Raw genomic sequence first — 24,965 nt, 5'->3', positions numbered from 1 at the left:
GGCTGATTGGCTGAGCTGCTGTGCTGTCACTTGAGACATAATGAGAGTCACAGCAACTGCCTTCGCCCTAATCCCTTCAGACAAGAGTCTTTCCTCCTAGACTTGCCGCTGGGCAGGGATTGTTCCAGAAGCCTCTGCTCTCCTTGGCATCTGGTGCTATATGTCTGTGCTCTTCATTTATGTCGGTGAAAATGGGTACTTTCTTAGCGGAGGTCAAGGGGGACATACTCAGCAACACTGTAGCAGGAGGCAGCCGACCACAGTGTGGGGGGCAGTGACATCCGTCCCAGGACACCTGCATTTTCAATCAGCCCTGCCAGTGGTCAGCGAACCGGGGCCCACCACCTGCTTGGTTTTATTATTTTTTTTTTGAATAAAGTTTTATTAAACACAGTCACACTCATTTGTCTGTGGCTGCTGTTTTCATGCAACATCAGAGCTGGGTGATTGTCTCAGAGACAGTGTGGCCTGCGAAGCCTAAAATAGTTATTATTTGGCCTTTTCCAGAGAAAGCTTTTTTTAGTTCTAAGCTCGGTCTTACCGAGGAGACAATTTCACCCTGTGCCTCAGTTTCCCCATCTGTGAGGCAAAGGGGGTTGGACTACACCATTCTCTGTGTATGGATAAATCTCTCTTTTCTACCTCACTTTTCTTTCTTTCTTTCTTCCTTTCTTTCTTTCTTTCTTTCTTTCTTTCTTTCTTTCTTTCTTTCTTTCTTTCTTTCTTCTTTTTTTTTCCTGGTTATGTAGCAGAACAAATGTGAATTTTCCATGACTCACTTCCCATCTTAGGGCCAGAATGTGCTCCATGCCCCTTCTCCTTACTTTTTCTTGCAAGGACTTCAGCTGCTCTGCAGACAGTCATTTCTTCTTTAGCCTTTAGCGCACGAAGTGTCCCTCTTTGCCCCTAACCATTCTACAGATGGGAACACTGAGGCCCAAAGAGCGGCTGTGATTGGTTAAATCACGGTTCCTGGGTTAGTCACTTAAGCTGGTTCACCTACGGCCTCAGTCTGAATCAGGCAGAGTTTAATGGGGGAAAAGGAGGAGGAAGGTTACGGACAAACTTTTGCTCATGGTGTCCCACCCAGGGTATGACACATATCCCCCACCGTGGCCGTGCAGTGAGGGGCCGAGCTGTGAACGGCTCTGGTCTGTCCTGCTCTGAGGGTCAGTCGGGTGGCGAAGGAGCTCTTCCTGTTGGTGGAATTTTTAGGTCTCATCGAACAGGCCACCTCAGAATGGGGCTCCTGGGAAGGGAGCGTCTGAATGCCACCGTGGTTGGCTTGCTGACCGCTTCCCGTGTGTGCTTTCACAGGTGTGGTGACGAGATCGTGGAAATCAATGACTCCCCCGTGCACTGCATGACACTCAACGAGGTCTACGCGATCCTGAGTCGCTGCAGTCCCGGGCCGGTCCCCATCATCGTCAGCCGACACCCAGACCCGCAGGTAACATGCCGCTGGGACATCTTCCCCACCCAGGCTCCCTCTTCCAGGATTCAGCTTCGAACAAGACATAGACGAAAGCAGGTGATGCTGGTTGGGTTTGGACTTGAATTTCCAAGAACCTGATCCAAGTGTGATAACACGTGTCTGCAGCAGGGCTCCACTGGCAAAGTCCTAGACAGCAGGGGCAACCGGCGTGAGCTTAAGGGAATGCTTGTGCCTGGGTTACAAGCTCATGGGCAAGAGACTATAGACACGGCATCCCTCCTAGAGAGGTCAGGAGTCAATCAGTTCACCTGCACGTCTCACAGGGACCTGCTGCGTGACAGTCCAGCCCAGAGCAGACAAAGCTGGACACGTCCTAGAGCACAGTCCTGCCCTCCGGAAGCTCAGGGTCTTGCTAGAGACACTGGCGCAGGGACGATTGCAGCACAAAGGGCTGAGTATGCTGGGAACGGAGGGAGACAGAAAGGAAGGCCGGTAGAGCAAGAAGTACCAGGAGCTCGCTGGCTCCAGGCGAGGAGTTTGAAGGGGGTCATTCCTGGAAGGGGGGACACAAAGTTCCTTGGCAGAGTCATGAAGGGACCTGTCACAGGGGAGTGGCACGTTCTCGTGCGGCTGGGATGTGGGTACTGAGTGGAGAGGCCCAGGATCCAGGTCGGCACTGCCCTGGAGCAACACGGTGGTGGGCTTCCCTCGGGGTGCTCAGTTCACACTGTGTTCTGCAGGGGTGAGGAGCTGCGGGAGGACGGGGGCGGTGGATGGAATATGTTCACATTTTGTTTTTTTAACCACTGATGGTGCCGTGGAGGATGGGGTGGGGGATGGGGTTGGGGACGGGGTAGGGGACAGGGTGGAGGACAGGGTGGGGTGGGTGCAGCCTGGAGTCTGGAAGAGGAAGGAAACAGATGGCGAGAGCCTGACTACACAGCAGATGTGAGAAGAGGATGGAGGAGAAGGGGGCGCGGGGACAACTCGGGGGGAACTGTTAGAGCTGTTAGCTGATGCCTAGGGCAGGGGGGTCTCCAATGACTGGGGTGTTTTCAGGTCGGAAGACTGAGCTATGACAACAGCGCCCACAGTAAGGAGAGGAAAAGAAGGAGGAAGGGGGCTTGGGAGGGAGGAAATGGTCTCATGTGGGGCATAAAGAGATTGAGGTACCGTGGGGTGCCCAGGAGATGGTTAGATCCAATGGCTGATGCGTGGGGTCAAGTTTGGAGTGAGCCTCGGGAGCGGAGGCCGTGGGCACCGGTGAGGTTCCCCGGGAGCCTGGTGGGTTCCCCATCTCTATTCACGGAATCATTGTAGGTGCCGGGCGTATTTGCCGAGAGACATGACATGCACAGGTGCATTTAGTTGTTGAAACACCCTCTGAAGTCAGTGTAATTCTCCCTTCCAAGCCACAGAGGTGGTAACCGAGGGACTTGGCTCCTGGTGGAGCTACCATGTGAGGACCTCGGCTTTAAAGCCTCTCTCTGGACGAGCAGACTCCAAACTCCCAGTGGAAACAGGGCAGAGACAGGATCACAGACCACATCCAGACGCACCTTGGGTTGTGGGGTTCAGACCCATGTCCGTCCCTCTAGGGAGCGCTGCGTGGTGAGCAGTCGAGGAAAAGCAGACTTCCTAGGAAGGCCAGCAAGGGATTCGTCTAAACCTCTGGAGGCAGAAGGAAAGAGAGCAGCTCAGTGTGTCTTGCTGCGTTGGGGCACCACGGGGAGAGGGCAGTGGCCTAGGACTCGGGTGTGGGACCCTGGCCTCGTGGCTGGGGATGGCCACGGATGGGGACCCTGGCCTCGTGGCTCTTGGTTCTAGCCAGAGGGGTGGGACACGCACACAGAGAGGCCACGAGGGGTGAGGGCTATGGGGGCGAGGGTTCAGGGTTCCAGTGGCCCAGAAAACTGAGCCAGGTCTTGAAAGGACAGCCAGGGGGCGGGGCAAAGGCAGTGCAGGCAGGCAAGTCCAGTGCACTCACCTGGCCCTGTCCAGCTCGGCTCCTCACTCTCAGTGACACCTGGGACATCCCAGCACCTCTCGTTCCTCAATTCTGGAATGGGGGAGCGGTCTGGACCTGGCAGGACTGCTGCTGGTTCTAACTCCCTGCATTGAGAATCGACTGTTTCCTGGGCATTGTGTCCAGCACGTTGAATGATTTATTGTTATTATTTTTTTATCGTGGTAAAACACATCCAACATAAATTCACCATCTTCACCATTTTAAGCGTATGGTTTGGTGGCAGGAAGGACCTTCTCCTCCTTGGGCACCAGCGCTGCCATCCATCTCTATATCTCTTTTTCACCTCGTAAAGCTGAAACTCTGGTTCACTAAACAGCTTGCCGTCCTCCCTCCCTCCAGCCCCTGGAAACCAGCATTCTTCTTTCTGTCTCTGTGGTTCTGACGACCTCGTGTACTTCATAGAAGTGGAATCATACAGGACTTGTCCTTTTGTGACTGAATTATTTCACTTAGTAAATGTCTCCAAATTTCATCCACGTGGTAGCAGCTGTCAGCCTTTCCTTCCTCGTGAAGGCCACTCGATATTCCATTGTGTGCACCGTAGTTTATCTGCTCATCTATCAACAGATGCTCGGGCTGCTTCGCCTTTTAGCTATTGTGATTAATGCTGTTATTTGAGTCCTTGCTTTCCATCGTCTTTGGGTATGTGTCCAGAAGAGAAATTGCTAGACCATGGGATAATTCTATTTTTAATTTTTTGGGGAACTGCCACAATGTTTTCCACAGCAGTGGCACTCACATCCTTATCAACACATGTTGTTTCCTGTTTTTTGATAGCACTCATGTTATGGGTGTGAGGTGGTACCTCATTGTGGTTTTGATTTGCATTTCCCCAATGATGAGTGATGTTGAACACCTTTTCATGTACTCACCAGCCATTTCTATGTCTTCTTTGGAGAAAAGTCTATTCAAGTCCTGTGCTCCTTTTTAAATTGGGCTGTTTGATTTTGTTGTTGTTGTTGTTGAATTGTAGGGGTTCTTTATATATTCTGGATCATAATCCCTTATAAGATATATGAATATTTTCTCCCATTCCATGAGTTGCCTTTCACTTGGTTGATTGTGTCTTTAACACACAGATCTTAAGTTTGACATAGTCAGATTTACCTATTTTTATTGTTGTTGCCTGTACTTTTGGTGTCGAATGGTTTATTTTTTTTAAAACCCTCTGACCACAATGGGAAATAGGTTATATTACTACCTTACAGAAGAAGAACTTGAGGCTTGGGAGGCTAAGTGACTTTCTAAGAGTTTATGACTAGAAACTGGAGGAACTAGGACTTGAATATAAGTGTGTTTGGCTCCAAAAGTCAGACTCTCAACTATTACTCTAAGGTGATTAGTGACCTGTGACAGTAAAATGATGTTGGTAATGATGACGATGATGGTGATGGTGATGACGGTGATGATGATGGGGATGATGAGGACGGTGATAGTGATGCCGGGGGTGGTAAAGATGATGATGATGATGGGGATGATGATGACAATGATGATGGTGACGATGATGGTGATGGTGATGATGGTGATAATGATGACAATGGTGATGGTGATGATGACGATGGTGATGGTGATGATGACAATGATGGTGATGGTGCTGACAGTGATGATGATGGGGATGATGAGGATGGTGATAATGATGACAATGGTGATGGTGATGATGACAATGGTGATGGTGATGATGATGATGGTGATGGTGATGATGACAATGATGGTGATGGTGCTGATGGTGATGGTGATGATGGTGATCATGACGATGACGATGGTGATGGTGATGATGACAATGATGGTGATGGTCCTGATGGTGATGATGATGGTGATGAAGATCATACAATGATCGGGATGATGATGATGACCATGATGATGATGACGACGATGGTGATGATGAAGACGACGGTCACGATGTTGACAACGACAATGATGACAAGAATGACAAAGCCCGATGTGCACATTTCTGCTGTTTTACTTGAGCAGGTGACTCATATTTCCAGGTGTCTGAACTGCAACTCAAGGAAGCTGTGGCCCAGGCTGTGGAGAACGTCAAGTTTGGAAAGGAGAGGCATCAGTGGAGTCTGGAAGGTAAGGGAGACAGCGAGCTCTGGCTTGAACATCTTGGCCTTCTTAGATAGCTTAGGGCTTAGCCATTCACTCACCTTCTACCTCAAGGACGTAACAGTAACCACAGACAAGCACGACGCGTGGACAAAGGCTGAAGGCTAGCTGCCCACCAACTAAGCCGGACTCACATTTTCGCTTTGTTTGGGAAGCACAGATGACAGAAGCATCTAAATTTGACTTTTTTTCAATGGGGAGGCAGGCTCCCAGCCTCTGGAATCCACAGTGTCCCCTGTTATCTGACACCAAGCTGCCCATAATCACTCTGTGTGGTGCACAGAGCATCTGGACAGGACGGGGTTAGCTGAATCCAGTGCCTGGGCTGCTGGGCTCTAACGGCTCAGTGCTCAACCATGGAGCAAGCGGTAGAACAACATGCAAACTATCGACAAGGAGGCTCATCTGTCTGCAAATGATCCAAGAAATGAAGGCTCACAAAATCTTATTTCAACTCTGTTCTACCATCTCTACCCACTCAACATGCATTTATGCTCAGGAAAATATAGCTGAGAAACTCACCAATGTTTTGACAGTGGTTCCCTCCAGCTGGTAGGACTGCCGGTGAATTTTCACTTTCATTTCTTCCTTTTTGTGGCTGAATATTTTTTCTAATGAGGGTACGCTATTTTATGGCCAGGATAAAGCAAAAGAAAATTTTTTTCTTGAAAGAGGATTCGAGCTGTGAGCTTGGCTGATTGTGATTTTCTCCTAAAGTTTATTATTCTCTTCCTTGGGGCTCTCCTTGCTCTCCTGCCCTTCCAGAATGAGCTGGAATTTGAGCAAAAGGCTGGGTTTCAGCCTGCTCCCACTCCGTGGAGCACTGACTCGAGGAAAGAAATACTTGGAACAGTTTGTCGCTAGAGGAAGGTTGCGGGGATGGTCCCTGGTGCTGAGAATGGGTGTGTTGGGGGGATGAGCCAGGAAGGAAGGCTGGATGGGAGGGAAGTGAAAGGGAGGCTCTGGCTAAGAAACTGTGGTTTTGGGTCTCGATTCATTCTCAGCTGGAAGAAATGGTAGCCTCGGGGCGCCTGGGTGGCTCAGTGGGTTAAGCCTCTGCCTTCGGCTCAGGTCATGATCCCGGGTTCCTGGGATCGAGCTCCACATTGGGCTCTCTCCTCAGCGGGGAGCCTGCTTCCCCCTCTCTCTCTGCCTGCCTCTCTGCCTGCTTGTGATCTCTCTCTCTCTCTCTCTGTCAAATAGATAAATAAAATCTTAAAAAAAAAAGAAAAGAAATGGTAGCCTCTTGGGACAAGGCTCTACACACATTCACAGGTGTTTTCTCTCTTTCATACTGAGCCCTGAAACAACCCCCAAGGCCCTGGGGTTATTATCCCCATTTAACAGATGAGAAAATGGGGTGTTGCTGGCTGGGTTCTCCCAGAAGTCAACTCTGAGACAATGTTTGGCAGGATGTGACCTTGGAGGAGTCCCAGGGGTCAGAGCCCGTGGAGAAGAGGGGAGCAGGGGCTGGGCAGAGGGAGTTGGGCAGCTAAGCATCACGTCCGATGTCTGGCTGGCAGGAGCAGCCCTCCTTTACAGCCCATCTCAGTCAGTCACTGGAAACGAGCAGCCTCCTGGGTGAGCGGCTCCCTGTGGGCAGTCCCTAGAGAGGCTGACAGCGGCAGGCTCCTGCTGCCAGTGCTCCCCACGGGTGGGACAGCACGCCCTCCCTTGACGAGTAAGTCGGGGATGCACCTCTGTCTCCATCGCATGGAGACTCAGAAAGGTCGCGTGATGTTCCCAAGTGAAAGTCGTACAGCTCGACCTGGGATAGACCCACGCCTGCCAGGCTCCAGATCCAAAGGGACCTCAGATGAGCAGCAGACAGTCTGGGGGCGGGGTGCAGTGGGCAACCCAGGGCCATTGGTAGCACAGGGGCCAAGGGTCTGTGTGCCCTCCAAGCTCAGCTGTGGGGGGTCCCCTGTGCTCCCACGGCAGGTGTCAAGAGGCTGGAGAGTAGCTGGCACGGGCGGCCGACGTTGGAGAAGGAGAGAGAGAAGAACTCAGCACCCCCGCATCGCAGGGCTCAGAAGGTCATGATCCGCTCCAGCAGCGACAGCAGCTACATGTCCGGGTCCCCCGGGGGGAGTCCCGTTAGCGGCTGCGAGCAGCAGCCTTCTGACCTGGAAGTCCCCACCCACAGCCCCAGCCTGTCCCAGGGGCAGGAGCTGGGGACGCTTTCCGCGGCTCCTTCCAGGCCGCCCCAGGAGAGCCCACCCCTCCCTGGGACGCAGGACAGCCACCCGCCCCTGAAGCTGAAGAAGTCCTTCGAGATTTTGGTGAGAAAGCCCACGACCTCCAAGCCCAAGCCTCCACCCAGAAAATACTTCAAAAGTGACAGTGACCCACAGAAGAGTCTGGAAGAGAGAGAGGACACCCTCGGCCCTTCTGGGCACACCGTGCCCCCGTGTGGCCAGGTAAGAGAGGGCCTGGCGGGCCGAATGTCCTCCTGAGCTCCAGAGCCAGGGTCTGTTGCTTTGGTGTTCGTGGTGTGCACGGTTGTTTCTGACCACGGCTGCGGCCTTCGCCCTGGGGGAGGGTCTCCAGCTCCCTCAGCGCGAGCTGGGGGCTGACTGCCGAGTCCGAGCTGGGTGGCCCAGAACCCAAGCCCCGCGCCTGCTGAGGGGCTGCGGGGCCCCTTCTAGAACACGCTGGGGTTTCCGGCTGCGTTCACGGGGCTCATTCGTCAGGCTCGCGCCGATGGAGCCCCAGCAGAGCTCCCGGAAGGCCCTGGGTGAGGCGCTGGCTGGGGGCTTCTGCGCTGAGCTCGTTCCCCGCTTTGAGAGGGGGTTGGTCCGAGTGATGGCGAGACCCCGGCTCCTGGGGCTTTGCCAGCTCCTCTTGCCGACTCCCACTTCCTTCTGGGTGGAGTTTGCGGGGAACCGGAGTTCTCTGAACCTCAGTTTCCCTTCCTGGTCCCCGGGGCTCGCCGGTGCGGTGGCTCCCTGCTCGGTATGTGGACCCACGAGGCTGACGCCCAGCCTCGTTTCAGGCGCACATGGGTTCGCGGCTGGGACGGTCCCTCCCGCACGTCTGTGCACGACCTCCACGCCCCGCCCCCGCTGCCCGGGCCGCCCCCCGAGAGGAAGGCCCCCAGGCCAGCCGGGCTGCCGCAGTGCGGAAGTCTTCACGCCACGCAGGCATCACCCCGGTTCGGCCCCACCCTGCTGGGGGCAAGGGGCCTGGTCATAAAGACTCGGCTGAGCTCCAGCTCCCTCTGCCAGCAGCCCAGCCGCCTTTCCCACCCCGGACCCCTGCAGCAGCCGTGGCCATGCAGGTGGCAGGGGGACCCCGGGACATCCCCCTAACCGCCTGTCATCCGGGTTGACCATGCAGGAGGGGAGGAGGCAGAGCGGTGGGGTGGGGAGCCAGGTGGGGGTGGGGGCTGTGAGCAGGAGGGGAGGCGGCGGAGGAGGAAGCAGGTGCTGGGAGGGAAGCGGGTTGTGCAGAGCAAGGCCGGATGTGGCTGCTTCTTGTCACGGTGGGTCTCTTCCCCGCTCCCGGCTTGAAGCAAATGTTGCTCTTTTCCCGAGGGTCTGGAAGGCCAAGTGAGGAGCCCGCAGGCCTAGAAGTCGGGCTTTTTGCTTCGTTCCTGGAGACTCCGAGAAGGAGGAGGTCTGCAGGGCCGCAGGGTGTCCTGGGGAATGCCCTGGAGGTTCGACACCGCAGGGTGTCCTGGGGATGCCTGAGGAGGCCCTGGGGACCTCAGCCAGGTCCTAGATGCAGGTGTCCCCAGGCCAGGTGGCTGGAGGGAGAAGCGGGGTTTCTGGAGGGAGAAGCGGGGTTTCTGCAGGAAGGGCCCGCAGCGGTTTGGGGCGTGGGCGCTTCCTCTGAGCAGCCTTCCCTGGGCGGGGGTCTGCGGGGGTCCACTGGGGTCCACTGTCTGGCCTCCCCCACCCCTGCCCGCAGCTGCCTTTCTCTGTCCCTCTGCTCAGTCCCGCGTGGCCGGCAGGCCCCTGTCAGCAGCACAAGCCGCAGGACCTACTCTTACTGGGAGTGGGAGTCGCAGAGAAAGGACAAAACCAAGAAGTAAAGCCGGACCTCCCTCCTCGAGTCCCCACGACCATTCCTGGGGATTTCCCACTGGATGGGTCTCTGCTTGGCCCCATCCTTCCCTCTGCCTCCCCCTTCTCTCCCAGTCCCCCTGCAGCCTTTCTCCGGGGTAAGCCCCGAATCTTTCCCAACCTGAGACCTACAGGAACTTCAGATCCACAACCAAAACGACCCTCGGGATCGTTCCTTCAGCAAAAGACCAGTTCGATCCCTTCTAGAAAATCAGCTCAGACCATCACTCGGGCGGAAAACACACTGTCTAGCCTGTAAACCCACGCGTCTGTCCTTTCTTCTTTGCCCTCTCTCTCCCTCACTCACCGAGCACTGTGCTAGGGAAGGAGCTCGAAGTAGCTTCCAGAAAAATTTGAGTCAACTTGGATTTATTTTGAGGGCTAATTAAGGAAAAAAAAACACCCTAATAATAACAGGTGTGTTAACGAAACAGCAAAATACATTCATGTCTGTTCTGAGAGGCAAAGTTGCTTTGACTAGTGATTATGTCAGCCTGTAAGACTGTCAGCAATCCATGGATGCAGACAGATGTCACCACACGGAGCTCCCGAATGAGCCAAGTTGAATCCTAGCCCCCTGTCATTTTCCCTGCATGATGAGGGTCTCAGACACCCCTGGGCTAGTATTTCAAGCTCCAAATACCACAGCCAAGTCTTGCTTCTTCAAAGGACTAGTTCAAGGAGCCCAGTGATTCCTGGGTTGGTTGGTCTCCCTGTGTTTCCAACGCTCTCCCCAGGCTAAGGTCTCTGACGGGGACCTTGGGTGGGGACGAGGCTCTGTGAACACATTTCTAGCTCCGGGAGCCCACTGTCAGGGAATGCTGATTGCCAACGGAGATGTTGACCTCAGGCCACAGACATCTGCCATTTCTGTGTTAGTCCCAAATGATGCATTTATTGCCCCTTTTTCCCTTCCTCTGCGGGAGAAGCCTGCAGCTTTGTCAGACAGCCAGCCCGTCACACCACCTGCCTCTGGACTGAGCGGACATGGGGCCACCACAGCACCGTGAAGTGTTGCACCTGCAGATGAGCCCACACGGGAGGGCCCCTGTGATGACGCTGCCCTATTCCTTCTTCTTGCCTGGGCTGGCGTCATGCTTGTCCCTCTCACTGTGTCCCACTCGCTGGAGCGCTCCTTTTCTGCTTCTCTGCCTGGGACATTCTTACTCTTTGCTCAAGAACCAGACAGAAAGCATCTCTCTAGGAAGCCTCGTTCACCTGTCTGCTTCCTCGGGGCCCCGCCGGCCTCTGGTGTGTGCTGTGGGAACGCAAACCCCAGGCCAGCTGGAGACGGGCGCTTGGGGCTGGTCCGGCTGGTCCGAGCCCGTAAGGAAGGAGCCTAAGACTGCATCCCGGGTTTGGTGGGGAGAACACGCCTGCCAGGGACTGACCTGGCCACGGCAGGTGCGGAGAGGGCCGCTGGGGCGCAGGTCCCGAGGGCCTGGTGTCTTCGAAGCGTGCTTGTGATGGAGAGCCATGCGGGAAGTGACAGACACGCATTTGGCTCCGAGTGTCCGAACCTTACGTTCATTAAGACCAGGAGCCTGCTGTTCCCCCTTCCCAGGCCAGGGCTTCACCTGGAGGCAGCTACCGTTCACACCCCGAGTTCCTGGTCCCCGTCTCAGGGCACCCAGGGACTTTACACCTGGCCAGGAGGAGCTCTGTGCAGGACGTGGGCTCCCTGGAAGGCATGGGGCACCCTGGGCCTCTGGGGAGCGGACAGCCCTGGGGAGGAAGGGGCCGGCGTACAGGGCTGCCAGGGAGCCCATCGGGGGAGCAGCAGGGCGCGGGCTCTCCGGTGCCAGCTTGCGTGTGCCTGGCCTCTCACGGCAGCAGGCCACCGTTTTCACGTGGTCTCCCTTCCTGTTTACACCACAGGAAGCCAGAGAGCAGCTGCCACCGACGCTGCCGCAGGAAGACACAGTGGGGAGAGTCCCCTGCGCCCCTGCCTGCTGCCCGGGGCCTGCGGCTGGCCCGCCCACGGCACCCTCCTCGGAGGCAGAGCCCGGGAGGAGAGGAGGCAGCCCAGGTAGGCTCTCAGCTCCGGCTTCCCAAAGGAAGGAAGGACCTTCTGGGTTAAGGTCCAGGACCGAGGCAAGGCTGTGTGTTGGCGCCGGGGATGGAGGGCTGTGCCCAATGGGGCAGCTGGACACAGGCTGATGAACAGGCAGGAGCCCTGAGGTGCCCGGGGGGCAGGACCCCATGGTCCAACCGGCAATGCCGTGGAGGGGCTCGGTCAAGGCAGTCAGCCACGGGGTGGAGGGGGACGCCCTCTCGCATGTGGCATCCTACGGGCCTCCAGCTGAGGCAGCAGCCTTGCATTTGCTGGCGGGCGCTGTGTCCGGGAGGGTGGCTGTGCCTCCGGCTGGGTGTGGGGTCAGGGCATAGGACTCGGGGTTGGAAGGACCCATGTGGGACCCCTGGCTCTGCGCCCCCAGGCGACCTCCTTTGCTCTCCTGAGCCTCTGTCGCTCACTAGTGGGGTGTGGAAAGTCACATGTCACCCCAACCTCTGTTGAATGCTGGCCCTCTGGGGCTCGGGCTAGGTGCTAAGAGAGGGAGGGACCGCGGGACAGAGAATAGACAAACCTGTTGGGGTCGTCGAGGTGCTCCCAGCAGTGGCTACAAACCACATGCCCTTTGGAGAAATGCTCCGTGGAGAGCACATGAGCGGCTCCCGGAGGGTTGGGAGTGGGTTATACCCGGCTCATCTCTCCCGAGCAGGTGTCCCACTGCGGCAGGCTCCCCTCCTCCATGCTCCCTCCCCCTCCTCACCCCAATTGAGGAACACAGGACAGAACACCAGGGTGCTCCGCTCCTAAGAGCGCCTCACGCCTGTGAGCAAAGGGCTTGCTGGCTCTGACCGCGGAGCTTCCGGACGGCCCCTTGCAGCCGAGCAATGGACAAAGGCAGAGCCGGGCTGAGAGGCCTGGGCCCGCTGGCCAAGCCTGGAATCCAGTCCCCACCGCAGGTCTCCCGGATTGTGCAGAGCAGCTCTGGTTCCCTGAGCCTTAAGGCTCCCTCGGCTTGCTTCCCCAGAAGCCCTGCGCCGAGACTGGGACAGCAGGGGTCAGCGCTCCTCTCGCTGGGCTGCTTCCGGGTACCACGCAGCTCCCGGAACACAAATCCAGAGCAACACGCTATGTACCCGGGGCCAGATCGGACTTGGGGGCCACAGGACAGTCACACGTCCACTTGGCATCTTTGCTGGCTGGTTCTTGGGGGGTGGCCTCCCTCTGTCCCCGGGTAAGGGAGTCTCCCCACCTTTCCGGCGGTGGGTGCACAGATGATGTAAGGTGCTGAGCAGCGAGAAGTGGGTTAAGGATCGAGGAGAGCTGGGGGTCCCCATTGGAAGGCACGCTCGTGTTTAACGACACGAGTGGTCCAAGGCAAATATGGCCGCCCTTCTGTGACCTTTGGCTTACGAGTTTGGAAAGGTAAGAACATTCCTTTGGCTTTTAAATTTGCACGACTACGGGCAGGCCGCTGTAGAGCAGCGGGAAGCGGGCAGAGTCAGGAGACGGGGCTGTCGCCGACAGGGGATCCCTTGCCCGTGTGAATGTTGCACAACTGAGAAGGGCCAGAGATCGAGCCAGACAGTCTCTGCAGATCCTTCCAGCTCTGAAACGTGGAGAAGCTGACTGCGGTTCTGCGGTGCTCGTTGCTGGCCCTGCTGTCAGGCAACAGTACCGGGGCGGGGGACAGCTGCTCCCCCAACCAGGGCTGCTCTCCTGCAGAAGGCTCCTTGCTATTAGCTCTGAAAATAGGACGGAGGTGTAAAGCTCGGCCTTGGCCTTGTTTGTGCTCCCCAGGGACCCCAGCCTCCGCCGTGAAGCACCCTCTTCTTAAGAGGCAGGCTCGGATGGACTACAGCCTTGATAGCACAGTTGAAGACCCCTGGGTTCGAATTTCCGACTGCATCAAAAACCTGTTCAGCCCCATCATGAGCGAGAACCACAGTCACGTGCCTCTGCCGCCCAGCGTCGGTCTGGGTGAAGAAGTCGGGGTACGGGGCCACCCCGATGGGACGCCGTCCAAGCTGGACGCCGCTGGCGGTGCTCCCAAAGCTTACAAGTCGGTGGATGGCGGCACCGTGAAGAAGGGTCCCCCCGTGGCCCCCAAGCCCGCCTGGTTTCGCCAAAGTTTGAAAAGTTTGAGGACGCGTGCCCAGGAGCCGAGGCGGCTGCCCGACACAGCCTCCCCCGCCCAGCCGACACCGCCTGCCCAGGAGCGCCCGGGGCCCCCCACTCGGACCTTCTCCTCCTCCATCAAACAGAGGATCAGCTCCTTTGAGACCTTTGGCTCCTCTCCGCTGCCCAGCAGAGGAGCCCAGAGACAGAGCCTGCAGGCCTCCTGGGGGGAAGCAGCACAAGCACCGGGGGAACAACAGGGAGGACAGGGTCCTGGCCGCTTGGGGCGAGGAGCTCCCCCCGCCGTCGAGCCACAGCCACCAGAGCGAGAGCCGCTGTCCCGGGGCTCCCCCAGCTCCCCCAGGAACAATGAGCCTGGTGTGTCAGGGTCCCCTCTGTCCGGAAGGCAGTCGGGTCAGAAAACCCCCCTCCGTGACCCCGACCCTCTCTCGAGGCTGTTGTCTGCACAGACGGAGGAGCCCCAGGGCCCCATCATCAAGATGCCGGGCCAGCGGGCGCGGAGCTTCCCCCTGTCCCGGACCCAGTCCTGGGAGATGAAGCCGCTGGATGAGAAGACCAGCAAGCTCTACTCCATCAGCAGCCAAGTGTCGTCGGCGGTCATGAAGTCCCTGCTGTGCCTTCCGTCTTCCGTCTCCTGGGGCCAGACGTCCTGCAGCCCCAAGGAAGGGGGTTCTCCTGCGTCGTCGGCCGGGGACGCCCCAGCCGCGAACAGTTCTGCAGAAACTCCTGCCTTGGACACAGGCTTCTCCCTCAAGTGAGTGTACCCAGGACCTCCCGCAGCTTCCTGTCGGTCTTCCCATTCTTTCTCGTCTTCTCTTTCATAACTGTGCATAACTTTAGTTACGATGTCTCAGGTACCCGGAGGGATGGTTCTACCTGTTCCTTCCCGGGTGCGTGCGTGTGCATTACACCCTCCGTATGAAGGAGGACTTTTTCCCGACCCCTGGTCTGGGAGGGCTGGGGAGGGGGGCTGTGCTGGTGGTCCCCGGTGAGCTGTCCATGAGGGTTTGGAATGAATGCACATCTGACATGTCCCGCTCCTGCTCAGAAGACCCGACTGGAGCCAGGAGGGGATGACCCTCTCCCTGTTTTTCCCCGTCACCCCTGAAGGAATTCACACATATTCTGTGGGTGGCTTCCGGCCCCTGGACTGGGTGTTCGTATGTCTGGGACCACGAGTGGCTTCCTCACTCTCAGTTTGCCCTTCAGCTGAGATTAGGAGGTGGGCAGGACCTGGTCCAAAAACCGGAGGGCTCCCCACAGTCCCCCGGGGCTACCGCTGGGGGGCGAGGTCCTGCCTCGAATTAGGACAACCCTGCAGGTCCCACCTTTAGTTCTCACTCTCAGACTGCCGAGACCTGTCTGAGACCCGCTGACTCTCAGTTCCATGTCCCAGCCCCAGCAGACAGCCCGGGAGGGAGCCCTTGTGAGCTCCAGAGCCGGACGACCCACGGGTAGCTCCTGGGAGCTGGGCTGATGGGGGGGCGGCCGGGAGCTGGCTCTCTCTGGCGGAGAAGCTGCGCTCCGGTCCCAACAGCGAGGTTCACCGTTCCAATGGGCTCTGCCCCAGGACGGCTTCACCTGCTCCCAGCGGAGCTCTGCGGGTCGGAGGGAGGGGAAACGGCTTCTCGCTGAAACCACAGTTTCCTGCAAAAATGAGGTGTAGCTGAAAAAAAAAAAAAAAAACTGGCTACAGAATATCCCAATCGGTTCCAAAGGAAAAGGAAGGCCAGTCGCTGGCTGTGTGGTGCCGCTTGTAGTTATTAGGTGCTAACAGTGGTGGCTTCGTGGGTGCTGACGGCTGCTGTGAAGGAGCGCAGGGGTGAGTGTGTGCGAGGTGCCGTGGCCGCGGTCCGACCGTGGCGTTGGTGCCAGTCGTCCACCCCGCTGTCCTCTGGAGTGAGGTGCTGACGTTTGTACACCCTGACCCAGAGTCCGACACGCCACGGCCTGTGACCGTGACTCCCGGACTGGGCCTCCCGCGGCCGCGTGAGCACAGAGCAGGGCCCGCCCTCCGCACGCCCACGGTCCTGATGCTTCAGTGGCGGACGCTGGTATCCGCTCAGACTTACTCCATCAAATGACGGAATGCGTGTGGGTGCCCAGCCCCGTGCCTGGAACAGAGGGTGACGCGGTGACCGCGAGCTCCTGTAATGTTCTGATCAGTGCCCTGTGCTGTTTGCCCCTGAAAGCCTTTCAGAGCTGAGAGAGTACACAGAGGGCCTCGGTGAGCCCACGGAAGCTGAAAGCTGGGACCACGGCTCCCCTCAGTCTGGCCAGTCGGTCATCTCCCTGCTGAGCTCCGAGGAGTTAAAGAAGCTCATTGAGGAAGTGAAGGTTCTGGATGAAGCGACGTTGAAGGTAGGCTTCCTTGGCGAGCGCTTGGAGTGACCACGGCCGTGCTCCAAGCCGTGGCCAGAGCTGGTGCAGAAGTGGCCCTGCGGGTCCCCCTGCCCCCATGGGAGGACATTGCCTCACTGGCCCACAGTAAGACCCGCCCTCGAAGGATGCTTGGCAGCTCAGAAAGTGCTTTTAAAAACCTCTGGCTTATTGCATCTTTCCTGCCATTCTGGAAATGAGAAAGGTGGGGCGCGACAGTTTTCTTTCTCCAAGTTCCGTGCCCCGTCCCTGTCCCACGGGCCGCCGGCCGGGCGTGCGCATCCAGGGACCAGCTTGTGTTAACGGGAACGCGCTGTTGTAAGCGGCCTGCCTCGCGCACTCTCACACCGGAGACTTCCCCTGCATGGGGGGATGGGACGGCTCCCAGGGCTTGCAAGGGGGCCCCATTTCACTCAAGTCATTGTGAAAGTCCCACTTCCCATCTGCTTCTGAGCACACCCCCAAGATGGGCGCAGAGGAACTGGTGGCTCAGCATGGGTGAGCACCGGCTCACCGGCTTGGCCCTCCTGGGTCGTCCTGGATCTGCAAGGGTTTTTTGCCCCAGAATCGTCCAGACCGGGTGAAAGCATTAAGGAGGCCTCGTAGCTGAAATTCCCAAGGTCAAGGGCATTGGCGCAGCCCGGCCAACACAGGACGCCCTGGGCAGTGACTCACTTGTCTCCCGGACCCCGGGACCATCGTCCCCCAGGGCTTCATTCACACAGAATGACAGGGTCAAAAACATAGAGCTGTCTTGTCTAGGGTGTCCCTGGGAGACCACTTGCTTTTGTGCTGGGCAAGGGCAGGTGACCTGATACTTGGGTCAAAGTGGGGAGATTTGGGCCATTGCTGAGAGAGAGGGGGGTGGAGCGGTGCCCCCATCCCTCTGGGTCTCGGGGACTCCCAACAGGTATCACAGGTCAGCAGCACGCCAGGAGCTCTCGTGGTGTCCGAGCAAGGGAGTCCTTTGACACAGGGTCATTCCCTAGCACCGAGGGGCAAAGTGGTGGCCCGAGAGCCACATGGGCCCGCCAGTATATTGAATTTGGTCTGCGTGGGGACTGTTAAACTGTTACGTTCTAAAGAGCTGAACTGACACCTGGTGGTCAGGTTTCTCTCTTCGATGAAAGGGGCCGCTGGGTAGCCCTGGGTCTGTGTGGCTAGGGCACGGGGAGACAGGCTCCCTGGTTCTCGGCGGCTCCCATCACCCCGCAACGCCTCAGTCACTCCTTTAAAGATCTGCCTGCGACTCCCCCTTCCCCCGTCACTATGCATTTGAGCTTGAGGCCTCAGGTCAAGACCAGAAAGAGTGTCCGTGATTTCAGACGGTCGGAGGGGTTGTTTTGGCTCCTGTGAGCCCACAGTGGGAAGCCGTGTGTGCGTGTGCTCTTGTGGGCACGTGTGTGCACGGGCGCCTGCATGGGCTGCGGCTGTGACCTGGCCGAGCTCCTCCACGTGTGGCGGTGCCCCGTGAGGAGGAGGAAGAGGGAGCCAGGAGGGGATGAGCCAACTTGTGCAGACCAGCCCTGACCTCTGGCCGTTCCCGCAGGCCCCTGGCTGGCCTCGCCCCACACCGAAATGGCAGAGCTGTGTTCCCCAAAGCGCCGGGTTTCCAGCTGACTTAGCGGCGCCCGGCCCTGTCTGAACACATTGCGGGGGTGGGGTGGGGCAGCCAGGAGAGGAAAAGAGGGTTGGTTACCTGTTACTTTACACACGCCTTTTCCCTGCTCAAGTTCCTATGACTCCAGAAAGCACAGTGCTCCCGGTCCGGGTGATGGATGGGGTTCGAGGAAAGGCTAGAACTTGGCCTGTGGCCACACTGGGCTCGGGGACGGAGTGAGCCTGACGTGGCTCTTAGATTTTTCGGGCTGGCGTGGTGCATGTCCTTAACAGATGTGTTTCCTTCCACAGCAACTAGACAATATCCATGTCACCGTCTTGCACAAGGAAGAAGGGGCCGGCCTCGGGTTCAGCCTGGCAGGAGGAGCGGATCTTGAAAACAAAGCGATCACGGTGAGTGGCCCAGGGCTGGGGGTGCGTGAGCGCCAGAGGCAATAGCCCCAGCGGAAAGGACACCTGCCAGGAAGGGCCTCACTCTGGGGCTCAGACAAGTGAGTGGCTGGCGCCAGGCCACTGGGCAGGGTCCTAGAGGGGAGATGTGGGGACCCCACCCTTTATAAGAAGCCTAGTGCTGTCCCCTACATGACTGCACATTTGACCCTCATCGCAATCCTTCACTGAACAAGCGGGGTCTCTGCGGACCCCAGACACCCTGTATACGGCAAGGGAACCGGAATCACTTGTGGAAACGCAAAATAAATAAATAAATAAATAAATAAAAGCTCCCAGGTGTTTCAGCCTCACAGCGGGACCGCGGGACAGAACTTCTCAACGTCAAAGGGGATGTTCTAAAAAACAGCAAACCCAGCGAATGTCACTGGATCGTACACCTGAAAGTGGCTCATTGTGCGTTGTGCGAATTTCAAGTCAACAATTCGAAGCAGATTTTATCCAACGTCTCTTGCTCTGGACAAGGAGACCAGGAAGCTGTTTGTGACTGGACATTTAGACAGGAATGGTTTATGGGCTCGGGGCCTGCGTGGAAGGCTGCACAGCCGGGACCGGACACCTGCGCGTGACAGCTGCGTTGTTGCAGGGCCTCCTGGTGCGGCGCACATGCATTCCCCTGCCCGGCTGGAGGCTGACCCTCCAGCTCACCACCCACCTGCACGGAACACCCACCCCCCCCACCCCCGCCCCGGCCAGTGACTCGGCTGTTCCGACCGGCCCGGCCAGAGCCGCCCCCGCGTGAGCTGTGACTTCCTTCTCTGAAGCAGGCTCTCTACCACAAGAAAAGCACCAAAAACCACCCAGGACCTGTTTCTGTCACGAGGCACGCAGCCCCGGACTGCAAAGAGCCCCCGGCTGTGCGGTTGACCTTCCGTTTGAGGAGGAGTGAGAGCCGGGCCTGTGAGAAGAGCCCTTGGGATCCGGGGTTCTGCCTGTCTGTCCCCGTCCCCTTCAGCCAGCCTCCCTGGACACCAAACAGACAGTGCACGTTGGCCAGGCACGTGCACCGGACTCCTTCTCTCATCCTCTGGGCAGGAACACGTCCTTTCCTTTCCCAAGTCGCCATTGCAAGAGAATCAATGCTGAGCACCCTCTGTGACCAAGGGCCGTGCTGGGCACCCACTGGCTTGTGTCAACCACCTTCCCCCTGACTCAGGGAGCGGGGGTGGACAAGGAGGGACTCCGGCAGGGGACGGAGATACCCACCAGAACTTCTGCTTCGTACCGGGTCTCCTACAGAGCCTGGGGAGCCTTGCCACATCTGACTGTGACGCAGAATTTTTCGAACAGCAAAATAATGGAGAGAAGCTGAGAGCCTGGTTTGCACGATGCTGTAGCATGTCTCAGTGACAGCCCTGCACGCCGTCACGCAGGCCCTCCGAGCTGTGCACGGTAGAACTGACCTCATTAAAGAGGCAGAGGCCAAGACGTGTGCTGTTTTAAAAACCCCACCTATTTTGCTGAAAGGGGACCGGGTGGGGTCCTCTTTCAGCAAAATAGAAATTCTGGATCAGAATTTCTGCGGGAGGAGCTCTAAAAATGCCCAGACTTCCCAGAAAAGCATTTTCTCAAAAAATCATCCAGCAGAAGACGGGGGCCTAAGAACAGCACGGGGAAAAAAAGGATGGTTTGCTGAAAGGCTTTCGGGGATCACTGCGTGTTCTTCCAGAAGTGCGGTGCAAAGTGGCTTTGCTGAGTCTCTAATACGTCTTCCGACAAACTGGAGACATTTTCAGACCTTCCGTTTCACCCAGACCTTAGAGCCCTTTCCCTTAGGTCCACGCAGGAGGCACAGAACCTGTGCTTCGGGAAAACACTCCGGGAGGCGTTACGGGAAGGCGAGAGATTTGACCTGGGTTGTTTACTGGGATTGCTGGGATCGGCTAGGGCACTGTGTTAGGAAGGGTTCTGAGGACGGGTCTGACCACTCTCGCCGGGGATCTCTGCTCTGGGTGTCTAGGTTTGACCACCTGGTCTGGATCCTCTTCCAGCACGAGTCTGGAGCTGACGCCGGCGGGTTCCCAGGTCTTGACTTCCGTTGGTTCTGCAGGTCCACAGAGTGTTCCCCAACGGGCTGGCCTCCCAGGAGGGAACTATTCAGAAGGGCAACGAGGTTCTGTCCATCAACGGCAAGTCCCTGAAAGGGGCCACACACAGCGATGCCCTGGCCATCCTCCGCCAAGCTCGGGACCCCAGGCAAGCCGTGATCGTCACCAGGAGGCCGATTCTGGAGGCCACGCCCGACCCGAACTCCTCCTCGGACTCTACGACGGCAGCCTCTGTGGCCAGCGACATTTCCGCAGATTCCAGTAAGTGCCTCCAGGCTTGCGGGAGGCGCTGGGGGTCACACCGCCTTTGACCACGTGGGGCCAGGGCGGCTGGGGCTCCTCGACCATGCGTGGCCTGCCTGGCATGTTGCTGGGGGCACATGTCTGTGTTCATATGTGCATGGGCACGGGTGCAAGGCGGGCAGACAGCCTTCCCCAGCTCACGTGGATGCCCAGAGAGGAGGACGTCCCTAACAACGTCCCTGTGCTTCCCCTGCAGCAGAGGCCACGGTGCACACAGTGACGCTGGAGAAGACCTCCGCGGGGCTGGGCTTCAGCCTGGAGGGCGGCAAGGGCTCCCTGCTCGGCGACAAGCCTCTCACCGTGAACCGGATTTTCAAAGGTGTGGTGTGCGTCTGCGTCTTTGCGCTCTCTCCAGTTGGGGGGGTCAGGCCAGGCCCCCACAATGCTTCTGGGCACCTTCTGGGCCACGTTGGTCTCCCACAACTCCGTGCCCTCCTGGAGGCAGGCAGTCCACTCAGGGACTCAGTTCTGCTTTTTCTACCTTCTCTCCTCGCCTCGGGACATCCCCTTGCCCCTTCTCATTCTCTGGGTCCTGGTAAGTGACGAAGCCCTAGGCTTGGTTCAGCCCCGCAGGGCCCGGAACTAGGGTGAGGCCAGAGAGGCACAGCCCAGGACATGGCCCTGAAGGGGGTCCCCAGACCCGCAGTAGCCAATTTCAATGCACTAGGTCTAAGAATTAAAATAAAACAAAATCCATAATGAACAAAATATCAAAGTTTAAAATAAGGACAGGGTCTTCCCACTTGGACACACTCAGCCTCGCTCGGCTCCCCCCACTCCTGGACCCGTCAGCTCTCATTTTTATTCAAAATGCTGACGTTTTGTTCATCTCAGGTTGAGCTGCAAGCCGGCCAAAAGTGGGGGTCACTCAGGGTTCCCCATGACTGTCGTGAGAGGCCTGCACTCCCAGGGCTCTTCAGGCTAGAGCCCCAGCAGCAGGGCGGGGAGCTGGGGCAGAGCCCCGGGCAGGGGTCAAGGGACCCGGCTTCAGGCCCCAGCTCAGCCTCTCACTTGCTGAGTGACCGCTGCCCCCCAGGACCCGGGGCTCCTCGTCCACACAGAGCTGTGGGGTGTGTCTGGACCCGGGTGCGAGGAGGCTCCCTGGGGCGGGGGGCTCCCCGGGAATCCTCATTTACTCCAACTCTGGGAAAGACGTTCTTAGCATTTGAAGGTGGACTACCAGCTCTGAGGCCTGGCCGGTTACCCCAGTCCTCACGCTCCTGGCAAGTGCAAAGGCACGACTGCTCCCCACGCAGTGCTAGTTGGACACCCGATGGGCACAAGGATCTGAAATACTTGAGCAGTTTTTAAATTCTCATTACTATTAGCTTTTAGTCACTATCTCTGAATCTCATGGTGGCAAACGGATGGGAAATTCGTTACAATAAAGCAACAGTCCTTTGAAAGAGTGGGGGCCGTACACGATTCTGTCCTCTTCCCACAGACGCAGGGGTCTTCTCCAGGCCTCTAGGATCCAGAAAGTCTCCTCAACCTGGCTCTGAGCTTGGGGCTGCCTGGAACCTCCCTTCTCTGGGGACACACAGGCTACACCTTTCCTGAGGGCCACGGAGCTAGAGCCTGGCGTGCCCACCTTGAGGTCACCGTCTGACGAGATGCCCCATCAAAGGCCCACCGCCAAGCTCCTGAGGGACGGGCACCCTGTTCTCTCCCGAGCTGTCCTGCTCCTCGGAGACTGACTCTGGGAGGTAACTTTCCTTGCTCCCCGGTCACTGTGCAACCCGTTATCTTCTTCCTCCTCCTCTCAGGGGCCGCCTCGGAGCAGAGCGAGACAATCCAGCCAGGGGACGAGCTCCTACACTTGGCTGGCACGGCCATGCAGGGCCTCACGCGGTTTGAAGCCTGGAACATCATCAAGACCTTGCCCGATGGACCTGTCCCGATTGTCATCAGGAGGAAAAGCCATCAGGCCAAGGGGACCTCAGGGGCGGGAGACCCATAGGCAAGCACAGAACTGCTCACAAGTGCTAATTCTCAGGGTCACTGCTGCTCCCCGCCCGGACAGGGGACAGCAGAGATGTGCTTCCTGGTGCCACTGCCCTGGTCCTGACCTTCCAGAAAGTCACCCAGCCAGAGGGCAGCCCCGAAAGGAAGGGCAGAGTCACGGGGAGGCCCATACAGACGAGGCACAGAGAGTGTAAAGAAAATACTGTGGTGCTATAAATAAAACGGCTGTGTCCCGGTTTGTATGAAACCCATGTCCTGCTTGGCAGACTTCCCGAGTCCTGGAACGGTGGGATGATTCACGCCGCATACGGCATTTGCGTTTCTCACGCGTCTGTCACACGGAGATGGGCTGTGCTGCTCTCCTGGGCATCTGCCCAAGCAGCTCCGAGGCTGCTCGATCACTGCCCCCGAGGGTCAGTCTGGTGTGGTCTTTTGGTGGGACCCGAACTGGAGCGGTCAGCCTGGACGCTCACAGCGGGCCTCGCCCCAGGCCTGGGCTTCCTCACACATGGCGGCTGAGGCAAGAGTGAGAGCCGGCTCGGGGATCCTCTTCTGACCCTGCCTCAGAGCCCCGAGGCATCTTCTGCTGGACCCTATCGGGGAAGCCGACCCAGGAGCGAGGCGAGGGCAGCCGCTGCTGGGCTATGGGGAAAACACCATCTACAACACAAAAACCTTGCGAAGCTGGTTGTTGTTGGGTGGGAGACATGATCCAAGGCCTAGGGGGAACTGGGTGGTGGGGCAAGGACGCCAAGGGGAGTACAGGTGAGACCCAAAGCATGGGCAGGTGTGCCACAGCATGGACCAGCACGTGTATGACACGGTAAACTAGAAATTGCTATCGTCAACCTACCCCGGGCCGAGCACCAGGCTGGCGTTAGCAGTCACAGTCTTTGCTAATCACAATGGGGTTCTATGGGGTGTGGTTTTGTGCCACTGAATTGATGAGGGGGCCAAGACTGGGAGATGGCAAGTGGCCCGGCCCGTCCAGGTTGGTGAACGATGTGGCCGAGACTAAGTCCTTCTTTTCTGTGATTCAGTACAGACTGACGGGCCAGTATGGACCAGCACATATTTGCTTTGTTCATATCTTAATGCCTGACGGCCATGCTCAGGGCAGACCTACGTCTTAGCAGCAAGCAGCAGCACCCGACCAGCCCCCGCAGCGTCCCAGCCCTGCCCCAGCCCCGTGACTGGTGGAGTCTGGGGACAACACACAAGTGAGTTACTCCCAGGCCAGGAGCACTGGGGCCACGTCAGTGGAATCTGGTGGCTTCTCCAGGGTCTGCAGGAGGCAGACTGTTTCCTGGCAGCGAACTCATAGGACTCTCACCGGGGGGCCCTCTTCACGCCATTGCCACGTGCAGCGTCACTGCAGTGGGCGCCAGCTTGCCGATCCCCTCAACCCAGGAAAACGGCAGGCTCACAGCGGTCGCGCCCTGCCTGCTGCCTGGCGTGTTCCCCTGTGAGTTTTGCCCTGCGCCCCCGCAGAGAGACAAGGTCTCAGACACCAGGCGGACTGGTTCTTCAGGTTTAACAGACATTGAAGATCACTGCGACCCAGCACGGAAAGACGTGCCTGAGTTCCCCGGGTCACTCCACGGGATCCTGCCTTTGCCCACCGGGCTGGCCAGGGAGGCACACCCGGGTCCCACCATCTCGTAGCGACCAGCTGCCGGGCAAATAGCCGGGTCAGGCATGAGGACCAGCCCAGGGAAGGAGTGGCCTTCTATCGGGACCGGAGCAGGGGACGCACACCAGCGCAGGGCTGGCCGCGGGCCGGGGACACACAGAAGGCACCCCGCAAGTCTCAGCAGGCTTGTCTCAGGACTAGGGCACAGCTGGCCTGCGGCCCTCCCAGTCCCTCCTCTTGCTTCGGAAGGTCCCTCCCTCCCCACTCAGGACGCCGCCACTGGTCGTTTCCAGGCTCGGTGCTGGGGGTGGGGGACGCGTCTTCAGTCCAGGAGCCAGCAAGGTCTCGACACAAGAGCTCATCCGTTTGAAGTCACGGTGCTGGGATTTACGCGGAAGATTTGGCCATCCCTGGCCGACGTCTTGAGAAGGGGGCAGAGGCAGAGGAGAGCGCCTCAGTGAACGGCTTCCGGTCACCCCCAAATACGGCAAGCGCCACAGCTCACCATCAGGGACCCACTCCCACCTTGTGGGCACCGCACCCACCCCAGGGCCTCTCGCAGGCCGCCCTGGTTCCTTGCTTTGAGCCGCATCTAATCAGTCGGTACTTCATCTCATCTGCAGGGACTTGAAGCAGCAGGCAACCTGGGGACTGTTATTCCCGTCCCCACGTTGTCCCTGCAAGACAGGCCGTGCAGCAGGGGCCAGTGATGGCACTGACCGGGAGAAGGAATTCTGAGTGAGTGGCAGGCACCAGGACAAGGGCACGTTTTCAGTC

At 58.0% G+C, this 24,965-nt stretch overlaps 1 protein-coding gene across 5 annotated transcripts in view; it reads left to right on the top strand.

The window, feature by feature from the left end:
- The window catches only part of IL16 (interleukin 16), a 71,375-nt gene extending 48,667 nt beyond the window's left edge, over positions 1-22,708 (top strand). Inside the window, exons 9-18 of one of the 5 annotated variants that reach the window (XM_032836771.1) lie at positions 1,318-1,450; positions 5,453-5,540; positions 7,515-7,993; positions 11,519-11,669; positions 13,452-14,544; positions 15,983-16,151; positions 18,081-18,182; positions 20,290-20,548; positions 20,787-20,909; positions 22,357-22,708. In XM_032836771.1, coding sequence (XP_032692662.1) covers positions 1,318-1,450; positions 5,453-5,540; positions 7,515-7,993; positions 11,519-11,669; positions 13,452-14,544; positions 15,983-16,151; positions 18,081-18,182; positions 20,290-20,548; positions 20,787-20,909; positions 22,357-22,550 — 2,791 coding nt within the window. In that variant the 3' untranslated portion in view covers positions 22,551-22,708. Of the gene's footprint in view, positions 1-1,317; positions 1,451-5,452; positions 5,541-6,456; positions 6,476-7,213; positions 7,255-7,514; positions 7,994-11,518; positions 11,670-13,008; positions 13,077-13,451; positions 14,545-15,982; positions 16,152-18,080; positions 18,183-20,289; positions 20,549-20,786; positions 20,910-22,356 lie in introns of those variants that run through there. The other 4 variants (XM_032836772.1, XM_032836773.1, XM_032836775.1 and 1 more) reach the window with 4 other exon arrangements.
- The last annotated feature ends 2,257 nt before the right edge of the window (positions 22,709-24,965 follow it).

This window comes from Lontra canadensis, unplaced genomic scaffold (assembly GCF_010015895.1).
Source record: "Lontra canadensis isolate GAN:19392208 unplaced genomic scaffold, GSC_riverotter_1.0 scaffold94, whole genome shotgun sequence".
Lineage (NCBI taxonomy): Eukaryota > Metazoa > Chordata > Mammalia > Carnivora > Mustelidae > Lontra > Lontra canadensis.
Note: the sequence above shows the minus strand (reverse complement) of the source record. Positions and strands in the feature narration are given on the sequence as shown.